Source organism: Heteronotia binoei, chromosome 7 (assembly GCF_032191835.1).
Source record: "Heteronotia binoei isolate CCM8104 ecotype False Entrance Well chromosome 7, APGP_CSIRO_Hbin_v1, whole genome shotgun sequence".
Lineage (NCBI taxonomy): Eukaryota > Metazoa > Chordata > Lepidosauria > Squamata > Gekkonidae > Heteronotia > Heteronotia binoei.
The window spans coordinates 7,500,703-7,526,998 of NC_083229.1; the positions used below are offsets into that span (position 1 = coordinate 7,500,703).

Here is a 26,296-nt window from a genome sequence, read left to right on the forward strand (position 1 = left end):
GTGTGTGTGTGTGTATATATATAATTTTTTTTTTGCCACTGTGTGACACAGAGTGTTGGACTGGATGGGCCATTGGCCTGATCTAACATGGCTTTTCTTATGTTCTTAAGTGATTTGAATTCTAGGGTTGCCAAGTCCAATTCAAGAAATATCTGGGGACTTTGGGGGAGGAGCCAGGAGACTTTGGGGGGGGGGTGGAGTCCGGAGACATTGGGGTGTAGTTTGGAGCAAGGGTGTGACAAGCATGACTGAACTCCAAAGGGAGTTCTGGCCATCACATTTAAAGGGACCGCACGCCTTTTAAATGCCTTCCCTCCGTTGGAAATAATGAAGGATCGGGGCACCTTCTTTGGGGGCTCATAGAATTGGCCCCCCTGGTCCAATCTTTTTGAAACTTGGAGGGTATTTTGAGGAGAGCCACCAGATGTTGTGCTGAAAATTTGATGCTTTTGCCTCAAAAAACAGCCCCCCCCCCCGACCTGCAGATCAATTCTCCATTATACCCTATGGGAATCGGACTCCATAGGAAATAACGGAGTGCCCAGCAGACATTTCCTTCCCCCCCCCCCGCCCTTTCTGGTGACCCTGAAGCAGGGAGAGGGCCTCCAAACTGGGGGATCTCCTGCCCCCACCTGGGGATTGGCAACCCTACTTGAGACAAGAATCATTTCCCATGATGATTCTTCCCTTTTCACATTGTTGTGTCTGGCCAAACCGGTTTTAGCAGCTTTTGAAAAAAACACCAGTCTCCCCAAAATTTGGCTGCCAGAGCATGCATGAAAAGACTACACCCACCACAAGTGATGGTCTCTTTCTTCCAAAGCCCCATCGATTCTTTTAACCACTGCTATCTGTCTCCAGCTGGGAGAAGCCATTCAAAATTCTATCTACCCATCAGCTCTATAGAGCTTCTTGTTCCCGGAGTGTCCCGGGGTGGCTTCTTGCTGACGTCAGCAGCAAATCCCAGCGCACCGGCTCAGCAGGCAACAAGACCCGTCTGCCAATCCACGTTTGGTTCCTGAGCTTCACTTGATGAGATGCTCCTTGCGATGAATCCTGGTGCTTAATGAGTTCTGTGATTGCTTTCCACTCCCCTACTGACATCCGGGGCTCAGCTGCCCTCTTTCTTGCTCGCTGAAGCCGAGCAGGACAAAATTCACCAGAGGCAGGCCTCTTTCTGACCTCGAAAGCCCCCTCCTGAGATCCACCCATCACCCAAGATAACAGAATCATAGAGTTGGAAGGGACCTCCAGGGTCATCTAGTCCAACCCCCTGTACAATGCAGGAGACTCACAAATACCTACCCCAAATCTCTTCATTGCTGTCAGACGGCCATCTAGCCTCTGTTTAAAAACCTCCAAGGAAGGAGAGCCCACCACCTCCCAAGGAAGCCTGTTCCACTGAGGAACCGCTCTAACAGTTCTTCCTAATGTAGAGCTGGAATCTCTTTTGGTTTAATTTCAACCCACTGGTTCTGGTCGAACCTTCTGGGGCCACAGAAAACAATTCCACACCATCCTCTAGATCAGGGGTGGCCAACGGTAACTCTCCAGATGTTTTTTGCCTACAACTCCCATCAGCCGCAGCCAGCACGGCCAATGACGGGTTGATGGGAGTTGTAGGCAAAAAACATCTGGAGAGCTACCATTGGCCACCCCTGCTCTAGATGACAGTCCTTCAAGTACTTGAAGATGGCGGTCATATCACCTCTCAGCCACCTCCTCTCCAGGCTAAACATGCCCAGCTCCTTCAGCCTTTCCTCATAGGGGCTGCCCTTGACGCTGACTCGGAAACTACAGCTAGTGCAGAATGCTGCGGCATGGCTGTTAATGGGACGCCCTTGGCGGGAGCACGTTCAGCCAGTGCTGAAAGAGCTGCACTGGCTACCTATTGTGTTCCGAGTCCGTTTCAAGGTGTTGGTATTGACCATTAAAACCCTCTATGGTCAAGGGCCTGTCTAGAGATGGGAGTACCAGTCCATCTCACATGTCTCCTGAGAAACCTGTATAAGCAGCAACGGTCAGAATGGGATATGGAACAACTGATCGGTTTAGAATAGGAAAAGGAGTTCGACAAGGATGTATATTGTCACCCTGCTTATTTAATTGCAGAGTACATCGTGCGGAATGCTGGCCTGGATGAAGTCCAAGCCGGAATTAAGATTGCCAGGAAAAACATCGACAACCTCAGATATACAGATGATACCACTCTAGTAGCAGAAAGTGAGGGGGACCTAAAGAACCTCTTGTTGAGGGTGAAAGAGAAGAGCACAAAAGTAGGCTTGAAACTCAACATCAAAAAAACTAAGATCATGGCATCCGGCCCCATCACACCTTGGCAAATAGAAGGGGAAGACATGGAAGTCGTGACAGACTTCACATTTCTGGGATCCAAGATCACTGCAGATGGTGACTGTAGCCATGAAATTAAAAGACGTTTGCTCCTTGGGAGAACAGCTACGGCGAACCCAGGCAGTATAATAAAAAGTAGAGACATCAAGTAGAGTCTGTATAGTCAAAGCAATGGTATTCCCAGTAGTAATGTATGGCTGTGAGAGCTGGACCATAATGAAGGCTGAGCGCAGAAGAATAGATGCTTTCCAGCTGTGGTGGTGAAGGCTCTCAAGAGTCCCTTGGACTGCAAGAACATCAAATCAGTCAGTCCTAAGGGAAATCAATGCTGACTGTTCCCTGGAAGGTCAGATGCTGAAGCTCAAGTTCAAATACTTTGGCCACCAAATGAGAAGGGAGCACTCTCTGGAGAAGACCCTGATGCTGCGAAAGACATCACCCTGCCAACAAAAGTCCATATAGTTAAGGCGATAGTGTTCCCAGTAGTAATGTATGGCTGTGAGAACTGGAGCATAAAGAAGGCCGAGCGCAGAAGAATAGATGCTTTTGAGCTGTGGTGCTGGAGTAGACTCTTGAGAGTCCCTTGGACTGCAAGAAGATCCAATCAGTCAGTCCTAAGGGAAATCAACCCAGACTGTTCCCTGGAAGGTCAGATGCTGAAGCTCAAATATTTTGGCCACCCAATGAGAAGGGAGCACTCCCTGGAGAAGACCCTGATGCTGGGAAAGACAGAAGGCAGAAGAAGAAGGGGACAGCAAAAGATGAGACGGCTGGACAGCGTTGCTGATGTAACTAACACGAATTTGAGCAGACTTCAGAGGATGGTAGAAGACAGGAGGGCTTGTCATGACTTGGTCCACGAGGTTGCAAAGAGTCGTGGTGAAGACTCTCGAGGCATTCCCTCCTGGGATGGTCCGGCCATGTCCACCAGGGTTCCAAAGTATCCTCGCTGACCCTGGGGTCACTGCCACTCCTGGCCTCAGCAAGTTGTCAGAAGGCTTCAGACCAGGGCTTTTTCCGCACTAACCTTGCTCCGCGGCAGGCTTCTGTTTCTGTCAGGAGCGAGCTAGCGATTCCGCACCATTTTGCTCCGGGGCAACCTGCGACTTGGCGTGCAGCAACGGGAACCCCCCCCCCCCCAAAAAAAACAGGTTTCTATTGCTGCTCGCCAAATCGCGAGTTGCTCCAGAGCAAAATGGCGGCGCGGAGCAGCTGGTGCGGAATCGCTCGCTCGCTCTGGACAGAAACGGAAGCCTGCCGCAAAGCAAGGTTAGTGCAGAAAAAGCCTAGGAGAGAAACACTCCTTTTCCTAACCCACCAGCCTCTAATTGGCCCTGAGTGCTTGGTACCCTGAAGCCGGTGGCTCCACCCTGTGGCTTGCAGCAAAAGGGAAGGGATCCTGGGAAATGGAAGTCATGTGTTTAGCTTAAACTGAGGTCATGTTAAAGCCGCAGCATGGCTGTTAGTGGGGCCTGGACCAAAGGAGGCTAGGTTGCATTCGACGCAAGCTAGGGCCTTCTCGGTTGCACCCCCAGCCCGCATGGCCAATGGCTGGGGTTGATGGGAGTTGTAGGCAAAAAAGCATCTGGAGAGCTACCGTTAAACACCCCTGCTCTAGATGACAGTCCTTGAAGATGGCGGTCATATCACCTCTCAGCTGCCTCCTCTCCAGGCTAAACACGCCCAGATCCTTCAACCTTTCCTTGACGCTGACTCGGAAACTACAGCTAGTGCAGAACGCTGCGGCACGGCTGTTAATGGGACGCCCTCGACGGGAGCACATTCAGCCAGTGCTGAAAGAGCTGCGCCGGCTACCTATTGTGTTCCGAGTCCGTTTCAAGGTGTTGGTATTGACCTTTAAAGCCCTCTATGGTCAAGGGCCTATCTACGGGACCGCCTTTCTCCGCATGTTCCCCAGAGAGCACCACATTCAGGGACAAAAAAATTTACTGTCCATCCCTGGGCCAAAGGAGGCTGGGTTGCCTTCGACGCGAGCTAGGGCCTTCTCGGTGGCAGCACCAGAATTGTGGACTGCTCTCCCGGAGGCCGTAAGGGCCCTGCGGGATCTTTCCACTTTCCGCAGGTTCCTGTAAGACCGAACTGTTTCGTAGCGATACAGCAGCACGAAATGTTTTGAAAATCTTAAATCGTAATTACGGTTTATTGGGTTTTTACTGGTTTTAACTTGTGAATATGAATGCTGTCAGCCGCCCCGAGTCCGCTTGCGGAGAGGGCGGGATAGAAATTTAAAGTAATAATAATAACCCTGGCTCTACAGTTGGGGCGGGGCTTCCCCCCAGCATCCGACTGGGGGCCGGAAGGAGCCTGCAAAAGCCCCCTGTGGAGACCTGGGGATTGGCAAGCCTAAAAGAACAGCAGAAACGTTAAACGCAATCATTCCCTGAAGTCTGATTCACCAAGGCAGATACCCTTTCTGGGAAGCGGCTATTTGGAAGCCGCTTTAAAGCATCACCAATGGCACACGGTGCCGAAGCACGCCAAGAAACCGCTCCGATCTTCAGGCTCCAGGATGCGGAGGGACTCAGGGCTCGGTGGTCTGCCTTGCATCTGGCAGCGAGGGCCCTGCGAACGTCTGAATAGGGTTGCCAATCCCCAGGTGGGGGCAGGGGATCCTCCAGTTTGCAGGCCTTCCCCCTGCTTCAGGGTCATCAGAAAGCGGGGGGGGAGGAGAGGAAGGAAATGTCTGCTGGGCACTCCATTGTTCCCTATGGAGACCCATTTCCATACAGAATAATGGAGAATTGATCTGTGGGTATCTGTGGCTCGGGGGGGGGGCAGGGGTTTTTTTTGAGATAGAGGGACCAAATTTACAGCATAGCAAACAAAATCTTTCCTCAAAAGACCCTCCAAATTTCACAAAGATTGGGCCACGGGGTCCAATTCTATGAGTCCCCAAATAAGGTGCCCCTATCCTTCCTTATTTCCAGTGGAGGGAAGGCATTTAAAAGGTGTGCGGTCCCTTTAAACGTGATGACCAGAACTCCCTTTGGAGTTCAATTGTGCTTCTCACATCCTTGCTCTGGCTCTGCCCCCAAAGTCTCCTGGCTCCACCCCCAAAGTCCCCAGGTATTTCTTTTTGTTTTAAACAATTTTATTAATAACATATGGTTACAATATTTAATTTATGTCCTTACTATCTCTAACCCATATGATATTTTCAACCCCCCCTCCCTCCATTACTAGACTTCCGCCGAAGTTATATACTTAAGTTCAATTAAAAAGGCACCCCTAACCAATCAAAAATCAATGTCTTTCTTTTCTCCCATTCACATTAAAAAATTGTCCAATGTCTTTTTACATTCCACTCTTGCTCTATGTATTCTCTAAATTTCTTCCACTCCTTTTTAAACAAATCCAAATCATAGTCTCTTAAAGTTCTTGTTAGCTTGTCCATCTCACTCCACGATAAAACTTTCACAATCCAGTCCCATTTCTCTGGTATTTTTTCTTGCTTCCACAACTGCGCATACAATGTCCTAGCAGCTGAGAGCAAATACCCAATTAAAGTCCTACCTTCTTTTGGAATTTTTCTATTTGTAGTCCTAGCAGAAAAGTCTCTGGAACTTTCTTAAAGTCACATCCCAAAATTTTAGAGATTTCTTGTTGTATCATCTGCCAAAACTTTTTCGCTTTTTCACAAGTCCACCACGTATGAAAAAAAGAACCCTCGTGGTTTTTACATTTCCAACATTTCCGTCCCCAGGTATTTCTTGAATTGGACTCAGCGATCCTACATCTGAATGAATGCACAAAATTTTCTGTTGTTCCCCAAAAGGTGCACGGTGAAGCCCTGATCTATGATTTACAGAAATGTGGAGTTACTCCGGATCCAGGCTTTGCAACGGAAGGAAGGAGCACGCCTTTGGAAAGAGGAGAGGGGAGCCTGAGGCGTACTGCGCCTGAATCTGAAGTGCCAGCCGTTGCTTTTGCTAGGTGGTGCGGCATCCTGTCAGTTTCGCTCCCTTGACGATGTCGCTTTCAAAGAATAAAGGAAGGCTGGAGGCAACAGGCACAGCCGTTCAGTGGCGCGCTGTTACACGAAACCCTCGAGCGCTGACAGACTGGGCCACTGGGCCAGACAGCATGTTGACATCTCAGATTTATTCAGGAAAGAGCTGGCATTCTCTCAGATGCAGAACGGCTGGCAAGCGCACTCTCCAGCTTCAGAGCCCTAGGTGCTAGGTACTTGGGGAGGATAGTGCCTCAGTGGTAGAGCATCTGCTTGGTAAGCAGAAGGTCCCAGGTTCAATCCCCGGCATCTCCAACTAAAAAGGGTCCAGGCAAATAGGCATGAATAACCTCAGCTTGAGCCCCTGGAGAGCCATGAATAGGGCTGCGGCTCAGTGGTAGAGCATCTGTTTGGTAAGCAGAAGGTTCCAGGTTCAGTCCCTGGCATCTCCAACTAAAAAGGGTCCAGGCAAATAGGCATGAATAACCTCAGCTTGAGCCCCTGGAGAGCCATGAATGGGGCTGTGGCTCAGTGGTAGAGCATCTGCTTGGGAAGCAGAAGGTCCCAGGTTCAATCCCCGGCATCTCCAACTGAAAGCGGTCCAGGCAAATAGGCATGAATAACCTCAGCTTGAGCCCCTGGAGAGCCATGAATGGGGCTGTGGCTCAGTGGTAGAGCATCTGCTTGGGAAGCAGAAGGTCCCAAGTTCAATCCCCGGCATCTCCAACTAAAAAGGGTCCAGGCAAATAGGCATGAATAACCTCAGCTTGAGCCCCTGGAGAGCCATGAATAGGGCTGTGGCTCAGTGGTAGAGCATCTGCTTGGTAAGCAGAAGGTTCCAGGTTCAGTCGCCGGCATCTCAAACTAAAAAGGGTCCAGGCAAATAGGCATGAATAACCTCAGCTTGAGCCCCTGGAGAGCCATGAATAGGGCTGCGGCTCAGTGGTAGAACATCTGCTTGGTAAGCAGAAGGTCCCAGGTTCAATCCCCGGCATCTCCAACTAAAAAGGGTCCAGGCAAAAAGGCATGACTAACCTCAGCTTGAGACCCTGGAGAGCCATGAATGGGGCTGTGGCTCAATGGCAGAGCATCTGCTTGGGAAGCAGAAGGTCCCAGGTTCAATCCCCGGCATGTCCAACTAAAAAGGGTCCAGGCAAGTAGACGTGAGAAACCTCAGCTTGAGACCCTGGAGACCAATGAATGGGGCTGTGGCTCAGTGGTAGAGCATCTGCTCGGTAAGCAGAAGGTCCCAGGTTCAATTCCCAGCATCTCCAACTAAAAAAGGTCCAGGCAAGTAGGCGTGAAAAACCTCAGCTTGAGACCTTGGAGAGCCATGAATGGGGCTGTGGCTCAGTGGTAGAGCATCTGCTTGGTAAGCAGAAGGTCCCAGGTTCAATCCCCGGCTTGCCTCTACCAGGGCCAGAACTTTGCATGAGGCAGAGGGCATCTATTTATCGATTGGCTGGCCTCCCCCCCTACTGCTGTGCTGCTCTACTGCACTACTGTAGTGTGATGCTGTATTGCGGTACTGTTTTGTGCTACGCCGCCTTCCTGTCGTGTCATCTTGCTGAATCACCTTGCTGCACTTTGATGGATGTTGCCATCGGTTTTATTATGATTTTATTGTGATTTTATTTCTATTTGCTGTCGTCCGCTCTGAGCCCCCCATGGGGGAATGGGCAGAATATAAATAAACAAATAATAGCAAAAAATAATAATCATCCCCAGCTAAAAAGGGTTCCGGCAAAGAGGCATGAAAAACCTCAGCTTGAGCTCCTGGAGAACCGCCGTCTGTCTGAGTAGAACATACTGACTTTGATGGACTGAGGGTCTGATTCAGCAGAAGGCAGCTTCGTGTGTTCATAAACTGTCCCTCTTCCATGGTTTCTACCATCATCCAGGATACGGTTGCCAAGTCCAATTCAAGAAATATCTGGGGACTTTGGGGGTGGAGCCAGGAGACTTTGGGGGTGGAGCCAGGAGCAAGGGTGTGACAAGCACGATTGAACTCCAAAGGGAGTTCTGGCCATCACATTTAAAGGGACCACATGCCTTTTAAACACCTTCATCTGGAAATAATGAAGGAGAGGGGCGCCTTCTTTTGGGGCTCATAGAATTGGACCGCCTGGTCCAATCTTTTTGAAAATCGGAGGGTGTTTTGAGGAGAGGCGCTGGATGCTACGCTGAAATTTGGTGCCTTTACCCCCAAAAAACAGCCCCCCAGAGCTCCAGACACCCACAGATCAATTCTACATTATACCCTATGGAAATCGGTCTCCATAGAGTATAATAGAGTGCCCAGCAGACATTTCCCTCCCCCCCCCCGGCTTTCTGATGACCCTGAAGCGGGGGGAGGGCCCCCAATCCGGGGATCCCCTGCCACCACCTGGGGATTGGCAACCCTGCTTGGTTCCAATCCAATAGACGGTAAAGGCATTCTTGTCTGAATTAGTAAAGAAGTAGCCACCGGGGTTCTTCTCGTCTCCAACATGCAATAAACAGAGATTACATTAAACACAGGTTCTGACAGATCACCATTAGCAAACTTGGCTGCATTCAGAGACAAGAACCAGTCAGGGGGGTGGGGGGAGTGGGGATGCTGTTAAAACCAGAAGCAATTCTGTCCTCCCTCTGCAATAAAGAGTAATTCCAGTAGCCTTGGGGCAGATGACTTTTTGCCTTTGAAAATACACAGGATCTTACATTTGTATGCAGTGATGAGAGCATCTATCAACTTCCCCGTCTCTTTGTCACCTTGCCTTCTTTGAACTTCGCCAGAGCGATGTTTGTGTCTGTTTATTTGGTTAGTCTATGAATTTTACTGGCTTGGAAGTTCCTTGGCATGAAAACCTGTTCATAGATTTTATTGTATTCTGATTCCGCTATCTGTCCATCCGTCTATCCCATCTGTCCATCCGTCTGTCTCCATCTGTCCACCTTTATCACTTGGACCTTTGCCATCTATTGGATTGGTACCAAAGGATTAATTTGACAGGCCAAGAACATCTCATGAGAGCCAGTTTGGTGTCGTGGTTAAGTGCGCGGACTTTTATCTGGGAGAACTGAGTTTGATTCCCCGCTCCTCCACTTGCACCTGCTGGAATGGACTTGGGACAGGCATAGCTCTCTTATCTGGGAGAACCGGGTTGGATTCCCCACTCCTCCACTTGCAGCTGCTGGAATGGTCTTGGGTCAGCCAGAGCTCTCTTATCTGGGAGAACCGGGTTTGATTCCCCACTCCTCCACTTAAGAACATAAGAGAAGCCATGTTGGATCAGGCCAATGGCCCATCCAGTCCAACACTCTGTGTCACACAGTGGCAAAAAAAAAATTATATATACACACACACTGTGGCTAATAGCCACTGATGGACCTCTGCTCCATATTTGCAGCTGCTGGAATGGCCTTGGGTCATCCAGAGCTCTCTTATCTGGGAGAACTGGGTTTGATTCCCCACTCCTCCACTTGCACCTGCTGGAATGGCCTTGGGTCAGCCGTAGCTCTCTTATCTGGGAGAACCGGGTTTGATTCCCCACTCCTCCACTTGCACCTGCTGGAATGGCCTTGGGTCAGCCAGAGCTCTCTTATCTGGGAGAACCAGGTTTGATTCCCTGCTCCTCCACTTGCACCTGCTGGAATGGCCTTGGGTCAGCCATGGCTCTCGTAGGAGTTGTCCTTGAAAGGGCAGCTGCTGTGAAAAGCTCTCTCAGCCCCACCCACCTCACAGGGTGTCTGTTGTTAGAGGGGGCGGGGAAGGAGAGGAGACTGTGACGCTCTGAGATTCAGAGTGTAGGGTGGGATATAAATCCAGTATCTTCTTATCTTCTTCACTAGAAGGATATGGCTATTATCACGGGAGGATTACACAGAATCTGTCCATACTGTCGATGGATGGAGTAGTCAAGGATCAATCTGCTAGCGATTAGAGTTGCAGAGCCAACCAGAAGTCTGAAAGCAGAACTGACGCAAAGCCTAAGTAACAACGTAATGCTTTAAACGATGCAAAATTCTATAACAGGACCTTGTCTCAGCAAGCTTCACACATCCCTACAGACCACAGTCCCAGAAACTTTGTGAATCATTTAGCACACTGCAAGTAGACAGCTTACATAGAAAAACCCTCTTGAATCGGTTCAGTTTGGCTGGTTTGCACGAGGAAAATGTCAAGGCAGTGTGCGTTTGCAATAAAAAAGGCCAATGCCATGCTGGGAATTATTAGGAAGGGAACTGAAAACAAATCAGCCAGTATCATAATGCCCCTGTATAAATCGATGGTGCGGTCTCATTTGGAATACTGTGTGCAGTTCTGGTCGCCGCACCTCAAAAAGGATATTATAGCATTGGAGAAAGTCCAGAAAAGGGCAACTAGAATGATTAAAGGGCTGGAGCACTTTCCCTATGAAGAAAAGTTAAAACGCTTGGGGCTCTTTAGCTTGGAGAAACGTCGACTGCGGGGTGACATGATAGAGGTTTACAAGATAATGCGTGGGATGGAGAAAGTAGAGAAAGAAGTCCTTTTCTCCCTTTCTCACAATACAAGAGCTCGTGGGCATTCGATGAAACTGCTGAGCAGACAGGTTAAAACGGATAAAAGGAGGTCCTTCTCCACCCAAAGGGTGATTAACATGTGGAATTCACTGCCACAGGAAGTGGTGGCGGCCACAAGTGTAGCCACCTTCAAGAGGGATTTAGATAAAAATATGGAGCACTGGTCCATCAGTGGCTATTAGCCAGTGTGTGTGTGTATATACAAATTTTTTTTGCCACTGTGTGACACAGAGTGTTGGACTGGATGGGCCGTTGGCCTGATCCAACATGGCTTCTGTTATGTCCTTATGTTCTTATGACGACAATGGGAGCCTTCCTGACCTCCTCAGGCAGGTCATGCCGCAAGGGGGCCACAACCGAGAAGGCACCTGCATGGCCAGTGGTTGATTTTGCCAATCTGCAGGTCGACGAGTGAAGCTGTTGTGGTGGAACACAGGAGGAGAGGCAAACTCCCAGATACGAAAATTCAAGGCCATTAAGGGTTTTGTACGTGATGGCCAATATCTTAAATTGAGCCCGGTAACTCCTGCATAAACATTTGCTACGTTCAAACTACAAAGAAGAAGAAGCAACGCAACTGGATTTATTCCCCACCCCTCACTAACTGAGTGGCCCCTTGGCGCAGAGTAGCAAAGCAGCAGTACTGCGGTCTGAACTCTCTGCTCACGACCTGAGTTTGATTCCGGCAGAAGCTGGATTCAGGTAGCCGGCCCAAGGTTGACTCAGCCTTCCATCCTTCCGAGGTCGGTGAAACGAGTCCCCAGCTTGCTTGGGGGAAAGTGTAGATGACTGGGGAAGGCAATGGCAAACCACCCCGTAAAAAGTCTGATGTGAAAACCTTGTGAAAGCAACGTCACCCCAGAGTCGGAAACGACTGGTGCTTGCACAGGGGGACTACCTTGACCTTCACACCTACAACCAGGGGTCCTTTTGTAGAAAAAAGAGGTGCCAGGGATCATTAGCACAATTCGTTCGCATGTGCCACACCCCCCGGACATCTCCGGAAGGTGTACTAAATTAGATCAGCTCAGCATCTACCTTAACATGCTTGTTGTTGTTGTTGTACAGTCGCACAGTCGAGTCCGACTCTTTGCGACCCCCTGGACAAAGTCCCACCAGGCCCTCCTGTCTTCCACCATCCTCAGCCACCATCCAATATGCTTACTGAATTCCAATTGTCGTAAGAAAACCTTACTCCCATCATACTTTTTAAATTACTTTCTCCTATGACTCCACAGTGGCATGAGGAAGATTTCCATCCGTCTGTTTTGGTTATTTCCCCTTTTTTTTTGTGAGAGGGAAATGTTAAAAAGTTTGTCAAATCTTTAGAGTTCAGCAAAACTCTCACGGGGGGTTTGGACAGTGGAGCCCAGAAGCAAGCATTTGGGGGGAAGGAGTGGCGCAGAGTGGTAAAGCTGCAGTACTGCAGTCTGAACTCTCTGCTCATGACCTAAGTTTGATCCCAGTGGAAGCTGGTTCAGGTCGCCGGCTCAAGGTTGACTCAGCCTTCCATCCTTCCGAGGTCCGTCAAAGGAGTCCCCAGCTTGCTGGGGGGGGGGGGAGTGTAGATGACTGGGGAAGGCCATGGCAAACCACCTCGTCAAAAGTCTGCCGTGAAAATGTTGTGAAAGCAACGTCACCCCAGAGTCAGAAACGACTGGTGCTTGCACAGCGGACCTTTCCTTTCCTAACTAACTGAAGGAGTCCCAGAGCAACTTACAAAACTCCTGTTGTATATGTGATACTGTATCTAATGTGGGTTGTTAGTTCCTGCCTGACTCCTTGGAGCCTTTAGAAATGAGCTTGGGGACTGGGGGCCAATGGGAAGCAGGATGCAAATCTCTGCTTTCCCCCTGGACCAATCACCAGCTTCCTGCTGGTTCAAATGATCCAATGACGTTCTAGCGCGGGAACTTTGAGTGTGTATCGTTGGCCCCGTGGGCCCAGTTGTCCTGTCTTAGTTTCACCGGTGCCATGCTGTAATCACAAATCCCTTGGACTGCAAGAAGATCCAATCAGTCAGTCCTAACTTAGGGAAATCAACCCAGACTGTTCCCTGGAAGGTCTGAAGCTGAAGCTCCAATACTTTGGCCACCCAATGAGAAGGGAGCACTCCCTGGAGAAGACCCTGATGCTGGGAAAGACAGAAAGCAAAAGAAGAAGGGGACGGCAAAAGAGGAGATGGCTGGACAGTGTTACTGATGCAACAGACATGAATTTGAGCAGACTTCGGAGGATGGTGGAAGACAGGAGGGCCTGGCATGACTTGGTCCAGGGGGTCGCAAAGAGTCGGACTCGACTGTGCGACTGAACAACAACAACTCACAAATAAAGAGCTGCGCTCAACTCTACCCGAGTCTCCTCATGCATCGAATCCAGTACTTTTGTCCATTGCAAAATTACTAGTTGTCATTTCATGCCTAACTTGCAAAATTATCGAGGAGAATTTACGGCAGTACGGTTTCCAGTCGTATCATATTTGACGCAGCAAAATGTGGTTCCTCATAAGGCTTATCGGAACTTGCTATTTTTTTTAATACATGTTATTCCTTATTTGTATCTTCTCTGTAGTAAATATGTATTTGTCTTTGTTTTAATGGAGGGGTGGCCAAACTGTGGCTCGGGAGCCACATGTGGCTCTTTCACATATATTGTGTGGCTCTTGAAGCCCTCACCATCCCATTGGCAAGCTTTGAGAAGGCATTTGTCCCTTTATATCACTTCTCCCAGCCAATCCAGCTGACGGCTTGGAGAAATATAAAGTTGCTTTATTTCCCCCTCCTTCCTTCCTTCCTTCCTTCCTTCCTGGAGAGCCAGTTTGGTGTAGTGGTCAAGTGTGCGGACTCTTATCTGGGAGAACCGGGTTTGATTCCCCACTCCTCCACTTGCACCTGCTGGAATGGCCTTGGGTCAGCCATAGCTCTGGCAGAGGTTGTCCTTGAAAGGGCAGCTGCTCTGAGAGCCCTCTCCAGCCCCACCCACCTCACAGGGTGTCTGTTGTGGGGGAGGAAGGTAAAGGAGATTGTGAGCCGCTCTGAGACTCTTCGGAGTGGAGGGCGGGATATAAATCCAATATCATCATCTTCTTCTTCTTCTTCTTCTTCTTCTTCTTCTTCTTCTTCTTCTTCTTCTTCTTCTTCTTCTTCTTCTTCTTCTTCTCCTTCCTTCCTTCCTTCCTTCCTTCCTTCCTTCCTTCCTTCCTTCCTTCCTTCCTTCCTTCCTTCCTTCCTTCCTTCCTTCCTAACATCTGAACTTCATGTCATGCGGCTCTCAAACATCTGGCATTTATTCTACGTGACTCTTACATTAAACAAGTTGGCTACCTGTCGATGTATTGTCATACTAAATGTTAAAAATAAAGATTATATCAAAAATCAAAAGAAAAAAAGGGGGGGCGGAAGTCTCCTTTCCCTTCCCCTCCCCACAACAGACACCCTGTGAGGTAGGTGGGGCTGAGAGAGCTCAGACAGAAACTGCTCCTGAGAGGAACAGCAAAAACGGCATCAGAGTCCTTGGGCCTGGGTGCACATGCAATTACTCTATGGAAGATTTTACATGGGGTACTAACCATGGATTCTCTGTGTATAAAGTGCCATCAAATCACAGCTGATTGATGGTGACCCCCACATAGAGTTTCCAAAGCAAGAGGCATTCACGGGTGGTTTGCAACGGCTCGGCTCAGTGTAGCAACCCTGGATTCTCCATAGTCTCCCATCCGAGGACTAACCAGGGCTGATTCTGCTTAGAGTTGGCATTGTTTGCAGAAAGTCAAGAGAATGGGAGCCTTCCTGACCTCCTCAGGCAGGTCATGACACAAGGGGGCCACAACCGAGAAGGCACCTGTATGGCCAGTTGTTGATTTTGCCAATTCGCAGGTCAATGAGTCGAGCTGTTTGGGCTAGGCTGGGCCATCCAGGTCGGGGCAAGAGACATCCAGAAGCGTTAGGCCATTTCCTGCCTCTGCATAGCAATGCCTGGACTTTTTTGGCGGTCTCCCATCGAGCTTAGCTTCTGAGATCAGGCTAGCCGAGACCATTCAAGGCAGGGCTTCTCCCCGGTTGCTTTAGAATGGAGAAGGGAAGAAGATATTGGATTTATACCCCGCCCTCCACTCCGAAGAGTCTCAGAGCGGCTCACAATCTCCTTTACCTTTCTCCCCCACAACAGACACCCTGTGAGGTAGATGAAAATATTGAATTTATATCCCGCCCTCCACTCCGAAGAGTCTCAGAGTGGCTCACAATCTCCTTTACCTTCCTCCCCCACAACAGAAACCCTGTGAGGTAGATTAAGATATTGGATTTATATCCCACCCTCCACTCCGAAGATTCTCAGAGCGGCTCACGATCTTCTTTACCTCCCCCCCCCCCCATAACAGACACCCTGTGAGGTAGATGAAGGTATTGGATTTATATCCCGCCCTCCACTCCGAAGAGTCTCAGAGTGGCTCACAATCTCCTTTCCCTTCCTCCCCCACAACAGACACCCTGTGAGGTAGATGAAGATATTGGATTTATATCCCGCCCTCCACTCCGAAGAGTCTCAGAGCGGCTCACCATCTCCTTTACCTTCCCCCCCCACACACACAACAGACACCCTGTGAGGTAGATGAAGGTATTGGATTTATATCCCGCCCTCCACTCCAAAGAGTCTCAGAGTGGCTCACAATCTCCTTTAGCTTCCTCCCCCACAACAGACACCCTGTGAGGTAGATGAAGATATTGGATTTACATCCCGCCCTCCACTCCGAAGAGTCTCAGAGTGGCTCACCATCTCCTTTACCTCCCCCCCCCCCAACAGACACCCTGTGAGGTAGATGAAGGTATTGCATTTATATCCAGCCCTCCACTCCGAAGAGTCTCAGAGCGGCTCACAATCTCCTTTACCTTCCCCCCCCCCACACAACAGACACCCTGTGAGGTAGATGAAGGTATTGGATTTATATCCCGCCCTCCACTCCGAAGAGTCTCAGAGTGGCTCACAATCTCCTTTACCTTCCTCCCCCACAACAGACACCCTGTGAGGTAGATGAAGATATTGGATTTATATCCCGCCCTCCACTCCAAAGAGTCTCAGTGCGGCTCACCATCTCCTTTACCTCCCCCCCCCCCAACACACACACAACAGACACCCTGTGAGGTAGATGAAGATATTGGATTTATATCCTGCCCTCCACTCCGAAGAGTCTCAGAGTGGCTCACAATCTCCTTTACCTTCCTCCCCCACAACAGACACCCTGTGAGGTGGGTAGGGTTCGAGAGAGCTCTCCCAGCAGCTGCCCTTTCAAGGACAACCTCTGCCAGAGCGATGGCTGACCCAAGGGCATTCCAGCAGCTGCAAGTGGAGAAGTGGGGAAACAAACCCGGTTCTCCCAGATAAGAGTCCGCACACTTCACCACTACACCAAACTGGACCCTTCCCTGCAGCGAAGCAGTAAAGAAAGCATCTTATTTGCACACCGATGTGGCAACAATTGGACAAGAGTAGCTGAGATGAAGCTCCTGGGATCAGTTCCAGGCACCTTCCAGACAAATTAGTCGATGGGAACGAGAAGGCGAAAGCCTAATGCACTGGAAACATTCTGTGCAGAGGTTCCAGAGACAAAACGATTTTAATTAGAGCAAGATGCTCAATAACCTGTAGAATCGATTTAGGTCGTTCGAGTGTCATCGTGTTCTGATACAGTTTCCAGAGGGGAATGGGGGGGCAGAGTTGCAGAATCATAAAGTTGGAAGGGACCTTGGGGGCCATCTAGTCCAACCCCTGCACCGTGCAGGGAATTCACAAATACCTCCCACATACACATGCATCCCCAAACAGCCGTGCCCAGAAGATAGCCAAACACCTTCTTTCTCTGCTTTCTCCATCCCATGCATAATCTTGGAAATCTCTATCATGTCACCCCGCGGTCAACGTTTCTCCAAGCTAAAGACCCCCAAGCGTTTTAACCTTTCTTCATAGGGAAAGTGTTCCAAACCTTTAATCATTCTAGCTGGCCTTTTCTTCACTTTCCCCTATGCTATAATATCCTTTTTGAGGTGCGGTGACCAGAATTGCACACAGTATTGCAAATGAGACCGCACCGTCGATTTATACAGGGGCATTATGATACTGGCTGATTTGTTTTCAATTCCCTTCCTAATAATTCTCAGCAGAAATAATTCCACATTAGATATTTGCAGGCTTGGACCCATAACTCTAAAAATGCAAAGCAGAAGGCATCAAAGAGGGGTAGAACTGCCAAGTCCCTGGAACTTCCCCTGACATCATCATGCCGGCGACGTCATGTGCTAGCCGCTGTAGGCATTTCCGGGAAAACTCTATGGTCTTCTCGGATGCTCTAGCAATTTGGGACGGAAAACTCTACAGTACAATCGGGACCGTAGAAAGTCCAGAAAAGGGCAACTAGAATGATTAAAGGGCTGGAACACTTTCCCTATGAAGAAAGGTTGAAACGCTTGGGACTCTTTAGCTTGGAGAAATGTCGACTGCGGGGTGACATGATAGAGGTTTACAAGATAATGCATGGGATGGAGAAAGTAGAGAAAGAAGTACTTTTCCACCTTTCTCACAATACAAGAACTCGTGGGCATTCGATGAAATTGCTGAGCAGCCAGGTTAAAACGGATAAAACGGATAAAAGGCATGTGGAATTCACTGCCACAGGAGGTGGCGGCGGCCACAAGCATAGCCACCTTCAAGAGGGGTTTAGATAAAAATATGGAGCAGAGGTCCATCAGTGGCTATTAGCCACAGTGTGTGTGTATATATAAATTTTTTTGCCACTGTGTGACACAGAGTGTTGGATTGGATGGGCCATTGGCCTGATCCAACATGGCTTCTCTTATGTTCTTATGTTTTATGTAGTTTTTTTCACTCCCCAAATGCTAGAGCGTCCAGGAAAACCATGGAGTCTTCCCAGAAATGCTACAGCGGCTGGTGCGCAACATCGCCAGCGTAATTAAGTCACTCATGGGTGACGTCATCGCTCCACGCGCGTACGAAACAAGTCCCCTGCCAGAAGCTGGGGGAGACTTGGCAACCCTAAAGAGGGGAGAAATTAACAACGACCAGACAAGACAAACCAAGGGAAGACAGAAGGAGCAGAGCACCCCAATTGAATGGCAAAAAACAGCAAAGCCGCAACTGAGCTGTAAAAAGTGCTGGTGGGCAAAACAGACTTTGCCTGGGCCCTAAATGATAATGAGGCCGATGCCTTACAGATGGGCTGGTTATCCTACAAAAAAAGGTTGCCAACTCTGAGTGCGAAAATACCTGGGGATTTGTGGGTGCAGCCTGGAAGAACGGGGTTTAGGGAAGAGACGGATCTTGGTAGGGCCTGATCCAAGTAGCTCACCTTCCCAAGCAGCCATTTGCACAAGGAGAGGTGGAATGAATGTTTTAGCAAAATAAATAAGACAGAAATGAGAGATTTATGTAGTCCAGAGAAAAGCCATAATTCCAGGAGGTCTCCAGCCCTCCACCGGGAGGTTGGCAACTAGGGCTGCCAAGTCCCCAGAATGGGCAAGGGTTGTTCCCTGACGGCACTGGTGGGATGATGTCACCCACGAGGATGTCATCACGCCGGCGCTATCGCACGCCGGCCGTTCTAGGCATTTCCGGGAAAACTCTATGCTTTTTCCCGGACACTCTAGCATTTTGGGAGGGAAAACTCTATGGTACGGGGGACTTGGCAACCCTGTGTGGAGCCACCACAAGGCCCTGTAAGAAATCCTCCTTGGAAGGATCTCTTTGCAGAGAGGGAACCCGGAAGCTGACGTCCAGCTTGGCCTCCTGGCGGCACAGCAGGTTGGCTGGAAACCGGCTACTTACGATTGCAGGCTTTCCTGTTGCAGAGCCTGCCTTCTTCTACGACGCCTTCGCAAACCAAGCTGTCGTCGGGGAGGGGCTGGCAGGTGCGGGTGCGGGTCTGGAGGCCTCCCCCACAGTCCCGGGTGCATTCTCCCCAGGATGACCAAGGGCTCCAACCACCTACAAGAGAGTCAGGAGAAGACAAAAGCAAAACGTCAGCTTTGGGGCCTTGAAGCAAGGTTGGGAGAAAAAAAGTCAATGGTTTCCACCTTCTACGTGTGCTGGGACAGAACTTCCATGGTCAGGGAGGCTATACCTCCACCAGTCAACTTCCAACAGGTGAATAATTACAGGGGTTGAATCTCACCGGAGACTTCTACTGGCAGAGGTCTTCTCCTCTAGCAGAAAGAGCTTTCTCCTGAGGATCAATGGTGGCCCACCCACTAGGCAAATCTGGCACTGGCCTAGGGAGTAAATTGTGCCCTCCCAGACAATTGATATCGCCTGAGAGCAAAGCCACTTGCTGCTCAATGAAGATGGGTACTCTTCCATCAAAGGAAAGCTCCTGGAAACAAGTTCCTCTACTAGAAGATGAGATGCCCAAGATCCACATTTACCACCCCTGCCCGAAGTAGATCCTTCATTCTGGATGAAAAGTGGAAATTGTGTGATGACTCAGTGGTAAGGAAAATGCCATCAGTGTTTGTATCTTTGCTCTTGGAGGCTGGTCAAGTTGGGACACGTGAAAGGACTCTTAGCCATAGTATGAGAATGCCCTCCTAAGGTGGGTGCTAGGAGGTGAAAATTTGGTTCTTTCTTAGAGAAGGCAAAATATAGGTTGGTTGGTTAGCTTAATTTGCTAGTATTTGTTGGTGATGATAGATGATAGATAGATAGATAGATAGATAGATAGATAGATAGATAGATAGATAGATAGATAGATAGATAGATAGATAGATAGATAGATAGATAGATAGATAGATAGATAATGGATGGATGGATGGAGAGAGAGAGAGAGGGAGGGAGGGATGGGTAGATAGATAGATAGATAGATAGATAATGGATGGATGGATGGATGGATAGATAGATAGATAGATAGATAGATAGATAGATAGATAGATAGATAGATAGATAGATAGATAATGGATGGATGGATGGATGGATAGACAGACAGACAGACAGACAGACAGACAGACAGACAGACAGATAGATAGATAGATAGATAGATAGATAGATAGATAGATAGATAGATAGATAGATAGATAATGGATGGATGGATAGATAGATAGATAGATAGATAGATAGATAGATAGATAGATAGATAGATAGATAGATAATGGATGGATGGATGGATAGATAGATAGATAGATAGATAGATAGATAGATAGATAGATAGATAGATAGATAGATAGATAGATTATGGATGGATAGATAGATAGATAGATAGATAGATAGATAGATAGATAGATAGATAGATAGATAGATAGATAGATTTAAAATATGCTGTTAGCCAACTTGAGGATTTTGGATTTCTGTTAAATGTGTGAAGTGCCATCAAGTTGCAACCAACCTATGGTGACCCCACAGGGTTTCCAAGGCAAGAGATGACCAGAGGCTGTCTGCCATTGCCTGCCTCTGTGTAGCAACCCTGGACATCCTTGGACGTCTCCCATCCAACCCTGGTCTTCCGTGGAGGTGTCCCATCCAACAACTAGCCAGGGGCAAATCTGCTTAGCTTTGGAGTCCTGATGGGATCAGGCTAACCTGAGCTACCCAGAGTGATTTGCCTGCCTCTGCTTAACGATCCTAAACTTCTTGAGTGGCCTCCCATCCAAGCACTAACCAGAACTGATCCTGCTTCGTTTGTGAGCTATGACAAGACTGTGCTCGCCTGGACCTACCTAATCAGAACTTCCTGAATAAAACTCAGGAATACACCGAACTAGGGTTGCCAAGTCTCCCCTAGCCTCCTGCGAGTGACGTCAGTGCTCCGACGACATTGCGTGCTGACCACTCTAGGCATTTCTGGGAAAATTCTATGGTTTTCCTGGATGCTCTAGTATTTTGGGGGGCAACTCTACGGTACCTATTGTACCACAGCGTTTTCCCTCCCAAATTGCTAGAGCATCTGGGAAAACCATAGAGCTTTCCTGGAAACACCTAGAGTGGCTGGCGGCGCACGATGTTGCTGGTGTGATGATGTCACTCACGGGTGATGTCACTGCGCCTGTGACATTAAGGGAGGTTCCCCCCACTGGCCCAGTGTAGGCCGGCAGGTTGGGAATCTCCCGGGCAGGAGAACCCCTGCCCGGACCCGGGGCTTGGCAGCCCTACACAAAACTCATTCCTCAGTAGGATTGCCTGGTCTACCGGCCACCAGCAAGAGATGGGATTAGGGTTGTGAGATCCAGGTTGGGAAAGTTTGGGGGGTTCTGAGGATGGGGCTTGGGGAAAGCAGGGATCTCAGTGGGGTACAATGCCATAGAGTCCATCCTCCAAAGCATCTAAGGGACCTGATCTCTGTAGTCTGAAGATGAGACGCAATTTTTTGTTTTAACAATTTTATTGATAACAATATGGTAACAATATCTATTCATATCATTACTAACCCTAACCCATATGATATTTTCTAATCCCCCCTCCCTCCGTTACTAGACTCCCGCCGAAGTTATATACTTAAAGTTCACTATATAAAGGTACCTTTAACTATAACAATCTGTATTCATATTCTACCTCTTTCTAATACTCATTATTAAAAAATTGTCCAATGTCTTTTTACGTTCCATTCTTTCTCTACATATCCTCTAAATTTCTTCCACTCCCTTTTAAACACTTCCAAATCATAGTCTCTTAGAGTTCTTGTTAGTTTATCCATCTCACTCCACAATAAAACTTTCACGATCCAGTCCCATTTCTCTGGTATTTTTTCTTGCTTCCACAACTGCGCATACAATGTCCTAGCAGCTGAGAGCAAGTACCAAATTAAAGTTCTATCTTCTTTTGGAAATGTTTCCATTTGTAATCCCAACAGAAAAGTCTCTGCAACTTTCTTAAAGTCATATCCCAGAATCTTAGATATTTCTTGTTGTATCATCTGCCAGAACTTTTTCGCTCTTCCACAAGTCCACCACATATGATAAAACGAACCTTCATGTTTCTTACATTTCCAACATCTATCTGACATCTTTTTACTCATCTTTGCCAATTTTTAGGAGTCATATACCACCTGTACATTATCTTAAAACAAATCTCTTTAATAGAAGAAGAAGAAGATATTGGATTTATATCTCGCCCTCCACTCCGAAGAGTCTCAGAGCGGCTCACAATCTCCTTTACCTTCCTCCCCCACAACAGACACCCTGTGAGGTGGGTGGGGCTAGAGAGGGCTCTCACAGCAGCTGCCCTTTCAAGGACAACCTCTGCCAGAGCTATGGCTGACCCAAGGCCATTTCAGCAGGTGCAAGTGGAGGAGTGGGGAATCAAACCCGGTTCTCCCAGATAAGAGTCCACACACTTAACCACTACACCAAACTGGCTCTCTGACATGTTGAATACTCTGACATGTTGATATTTTCATAGAGTTCTTCCAAAGATATTCCCATGTATCCATCTATATTTCCTTATTTAATTAATTGCCCATTTAATCATTTGAGATTTTACTACTTCTTCTGTAGACCATTTCAATAGTAATTTATATATTTTCGATATTAATTTTTCATTATCTCCAAACAGAACCTTTTCCAATTCCGTTTGTTCACGTCTGATTCCTTCAGATTTAATATAGTTTTCCATCAAACTTTTTATTTGTTGCATTTGAAACCAGTCATATTTGTTGTTTAGCTCTTCAGCAGATTTTAATTCAACTTTATCACCTTGAATCTTTAGTAAGTGATTATATGACAACTCTCTCTCTTCATCAGAATCAGCTGTTATTTTTATTACTTCTGCTGGCACTATCCATAACGGCTTTCTTTCATCACCATATTTCTTGTAATTTATCCATGTATTTAACAAATTGTTTCTAATATAATGGTAAGTAAGTAAGTAAGTAAAATTTTATTTATATCCCGCCCTCCCCCGCTGAAGCGGGCTCAGGGCGGCTAACATCAATAAAATACCATGGTGAGAAAAAAAAACATCCATCTTTTTTTTTCCATAGTGCATATAAGCATGCCAGCCGAATTTGTTTCCATGAGCTTCTAGCAATAAAAGCTTTTGTTTAACAACATCATCCAATCCTTTATCCCACACCAAACAAACTGCATCATGATATAGTCTTAAATCTGGAAGCTGAAATCCTCCCTCTCTTTAGCATCTGTTAAAATTTTCATCTTAATCCTTGGTTTCTTCCCAGCCCATACAAATTCTGAGATCTCCTTTGCCATTTATTAAATTGTTTACTGTCTTTCACAATCGGAATAGTTTGAAACAAATACATTATCCTTGGCAAAATGTTCATCTTAATTGCAGCAATCCTACCTAACAAAGACAGATTAAGTCTATTCCAAGATGAGACTAGGGTTGCCAAGTCCAATTCAAGAAATAACTGGGGACTTTGGGGGTGGAGCCAGGAGACTTTGGGGGGTGGAGCCAGGAGACATTAGGGGTGGAGCCAAGATCAAGGCTGTGACAAGCATAATTGAACTCCAAAGAGAGTTTTGGCCATCACATTTAAAGGGACGGCAACACCTTTTCAATGTCTTCCTTCCATAGGAAATAATGAAGGATATGGGCACCTTCTTTTGGGGCTCACAGAATTGGACCCCCTGGTCCAATCTTTTTGAAACTTGGGGGGTATTTTGGGGAGAGGCACTAGATGCTATACTGAAAATTTGGTTCCTCTACCCAAAAAAACACCGCCCCCCCAGAGCCCTGGATACCTGCAGATCAATTCTCCATGATTTTCTATGGGAATAAGAACATAAGAACATAAGAGAAGCCATGTTGGATCAGGCCAGCGGCCCATCAAGTCCAACACTCTGTGTCACACAGTGGCAAAAAATTTTATATACACACATACACTGTGGCTAATAGCCACTGATGGACCTGTGCTCCATATTTTTATCTAAACCCATCTTGAAGGTGGCTATACTTGTGGCCGCCACCACCTTCCTGTGGCAGTGAATTCCACATGTTAATCACCCTTTGGGTGGAAGAAGTACTTCCTTTATCTGTCTTAACCTGTCTGCTCAGCAATTTCATCGAATGCCCACGAGTTCTTGTATTGTGAGAAAGGGAGGAAAAAGTAAAATAAATCTAAAGAATAAATCTCCATAGGAATAATAGAGTTACCAGCAGACATTTCCTCCCCTCCCCCCGCTTTCTGACGAACCTAAAGCAGGGGGAGGGTCTCCAAACTGGGGATCCCCTGCCTCCACCTGGGGATTGGCACCCTAGATGAGATGCAATTTTGAGGGATATCCAGGTCTCACCTGGAGGCTGGCATCCCTGTTTCCTCCACCTTCTAAAGAGGGTGGGTGAAGGGCTCACAGCCCACAGCAGCTGCCAGAAACTTTCTGAATACCTGACACAGCAAGGCCATGTCCATAGGGCCAGTCTCGTAGGCCGAACAACTTATTTATTTAGAACGTTTATATGTCTCCCCTCTTCAGGCAACAGCTCAAACCATGCACAATGAAATCACAGAAACATAAAGTCACCGAAATTAATCACCATTCAAACCAGACATGAAAACCCAGAAGCATCAAGCACACAGAAGCCAAGAAATATAAAAGCACATAAAATCTCAGAGGCATAAAACATTTGGACAATCTACGCTTTCCACAGAGCAGGCTTTAGAACAGAAACAGATTGTAGACACAATTAAAAAGATCAAACCTATAGTCAATGACCTGGGGTGGAGGGAGAATTCTTTTTGTGTGCCTAAGTAGATACCAGGTGAACCTAAGAATACTGGAAGAGCTTAGAAATTAGGTACCATTTTTTAAATTAGAAATTAGGGTTTCAATCCCTAGGTGGGGGCAGGGGATCCCCCAGTTTGGAGGCCCTCCCCCCACTTCAGGGCCATCAGAAAGCGGGGAGGGAAATGTCTGCCGCTGTTATACCCTATGGAGACTTATTCCCATAGGAAATAATGGAGAATTGATCTGTGGGAATCTGGGCTCTGGGGGAAGCTGTTTTGTTTTTTTTTTTAGATAGAGGCACCAAATTTTCAGTATAGCATCCAGTACCTCTCCCCAAAATACTTCCCAAGTTTAAATAAGATTGGACCAGGAGGTCCAGTTCTATGAGCCCCAAAAGAAGGTGCCCCCTATCCTTCATTATTTCCTATTCCCTTTAAATGTGATGGCCAGAAGCCCCTGTTGGATCAGGCCAATGGCCCATCCAGTCCAACTCTTTGTGTCACACAGTGGCCAAAAAACCAGGTGCCATCAGGAGGTCCATCAGTGGGGCCAGGGCACCAGAAGCCCTCACACTGTTGCCTCCCCAAGCACCAAGAATACAGAACGTCACTGCCCCAGACAGGGAGTTCCAACAATAAGCTGTGGCTAATAGCCACTGATGGACCACTGCTCCATATTTTTATCCAATCCCCTCTTGAAGCTGTCTATGCTTATATGAACATAAGAGAAGTCATGTTGAATCAGGCCAATGGCCCATCCAGTCCAACTCTCTGTGTCACACAGTGGCCAAATAACCAGGTGCCATCAGGAGATCCATAAGTAGGATTAGGACACTAGAAGCCCTCCCACTGTGCCCTCCAACCCAGCACCATGAAAACAGCATCACTGCCCCAAACGTAATAGTCTTCCATCTATTCCTTGTGGCTAATAGCTGCTGATGGACCTCTGCTCTTAAAAACATAAGAGAAACCATGTTGGATCAGGCCAATGGCCCATCCAGTCCAATACTCTGTGTCACACAGTGGCCAAAAACCAGGTACCATCAGGAGGTCCATAAGTGAGGGCAGGACACTAGAAGCCCTTCCACTGTTGCCCACCCCAAGCACCAAGAATACAGAGCATCACTGCCCCAGAGAGTTCCAACTATACCTTGTAGCTTACAGCCACTGATGGACCTCTGCTCCATATGTTTATCCAATTCCCTCTTGAAGCTGCCTATGGATTTATATCCCACCCTATACTCTGAATCTCAGAGCGGTCACAATCTCCTCTACCTTCCCTCCCACAATAGAAACCCTGTGAGGTTGGTGGGTTGAGAGAGGTTTTTAAGGAAGCCGCCCTTTCAAGGACAACTCCTGTGAAAGCTATGGCTGACCCAAGGTCATTCCAGCAGGTGCAAGTGGAGGCAAACTCGGTTCTCCCAGATAAGAGACCTTGCACTTAACCACTACACCAAACTGGCTCTCCACTATGCCTGTAGATCACCTCCTGTGGCAGTGAATTCCATGCGTTAATCACCCTTTGGGTGAAGAAGGACTTCCTTTTATCCGTTTTAACCTGACTGCTCAGCAATTTCATTGAATGCCCACGAGTTATTGTATTGTGAGAAAGGGAGAAAAATACTTCTTTCTCTATTTTCTCCATCCCATGCATAATCTTGTAAACCTCTATCATGTCACCCCACAGTCGACGTTTCTCCAAGCTAAAGAGCCCCAAGCGTTTTAAACCTTTCTTTATAGGGAAAGTGCCC

The 26,296-nt window shown here is 47.8% G+C and overlaps 1 protein-coding gene across 1 annotated transcript in view; it reads right to left on the minus strand.

Moving 5' to 3' along the window:
* Positions 1 to 26,296, minus strand: part of LOC132574833 (adhesion G protein-coupled receptor B1-like) — a 249,685-nt gene that overhangs the window by 135,906 nt on the left and 87,483 nt on the right. The window contains exon 2 of the mRNA XM_060243064.1: positions 18,704 to 18,862. Coding sequence (XP_060099047.1) covers positions 18,704 to 18,862 — 159 coding nt within the window. The remainder of the gene's footprint in view (positions 1 to 18,703; positions 18,863 to 26,296) is intronic.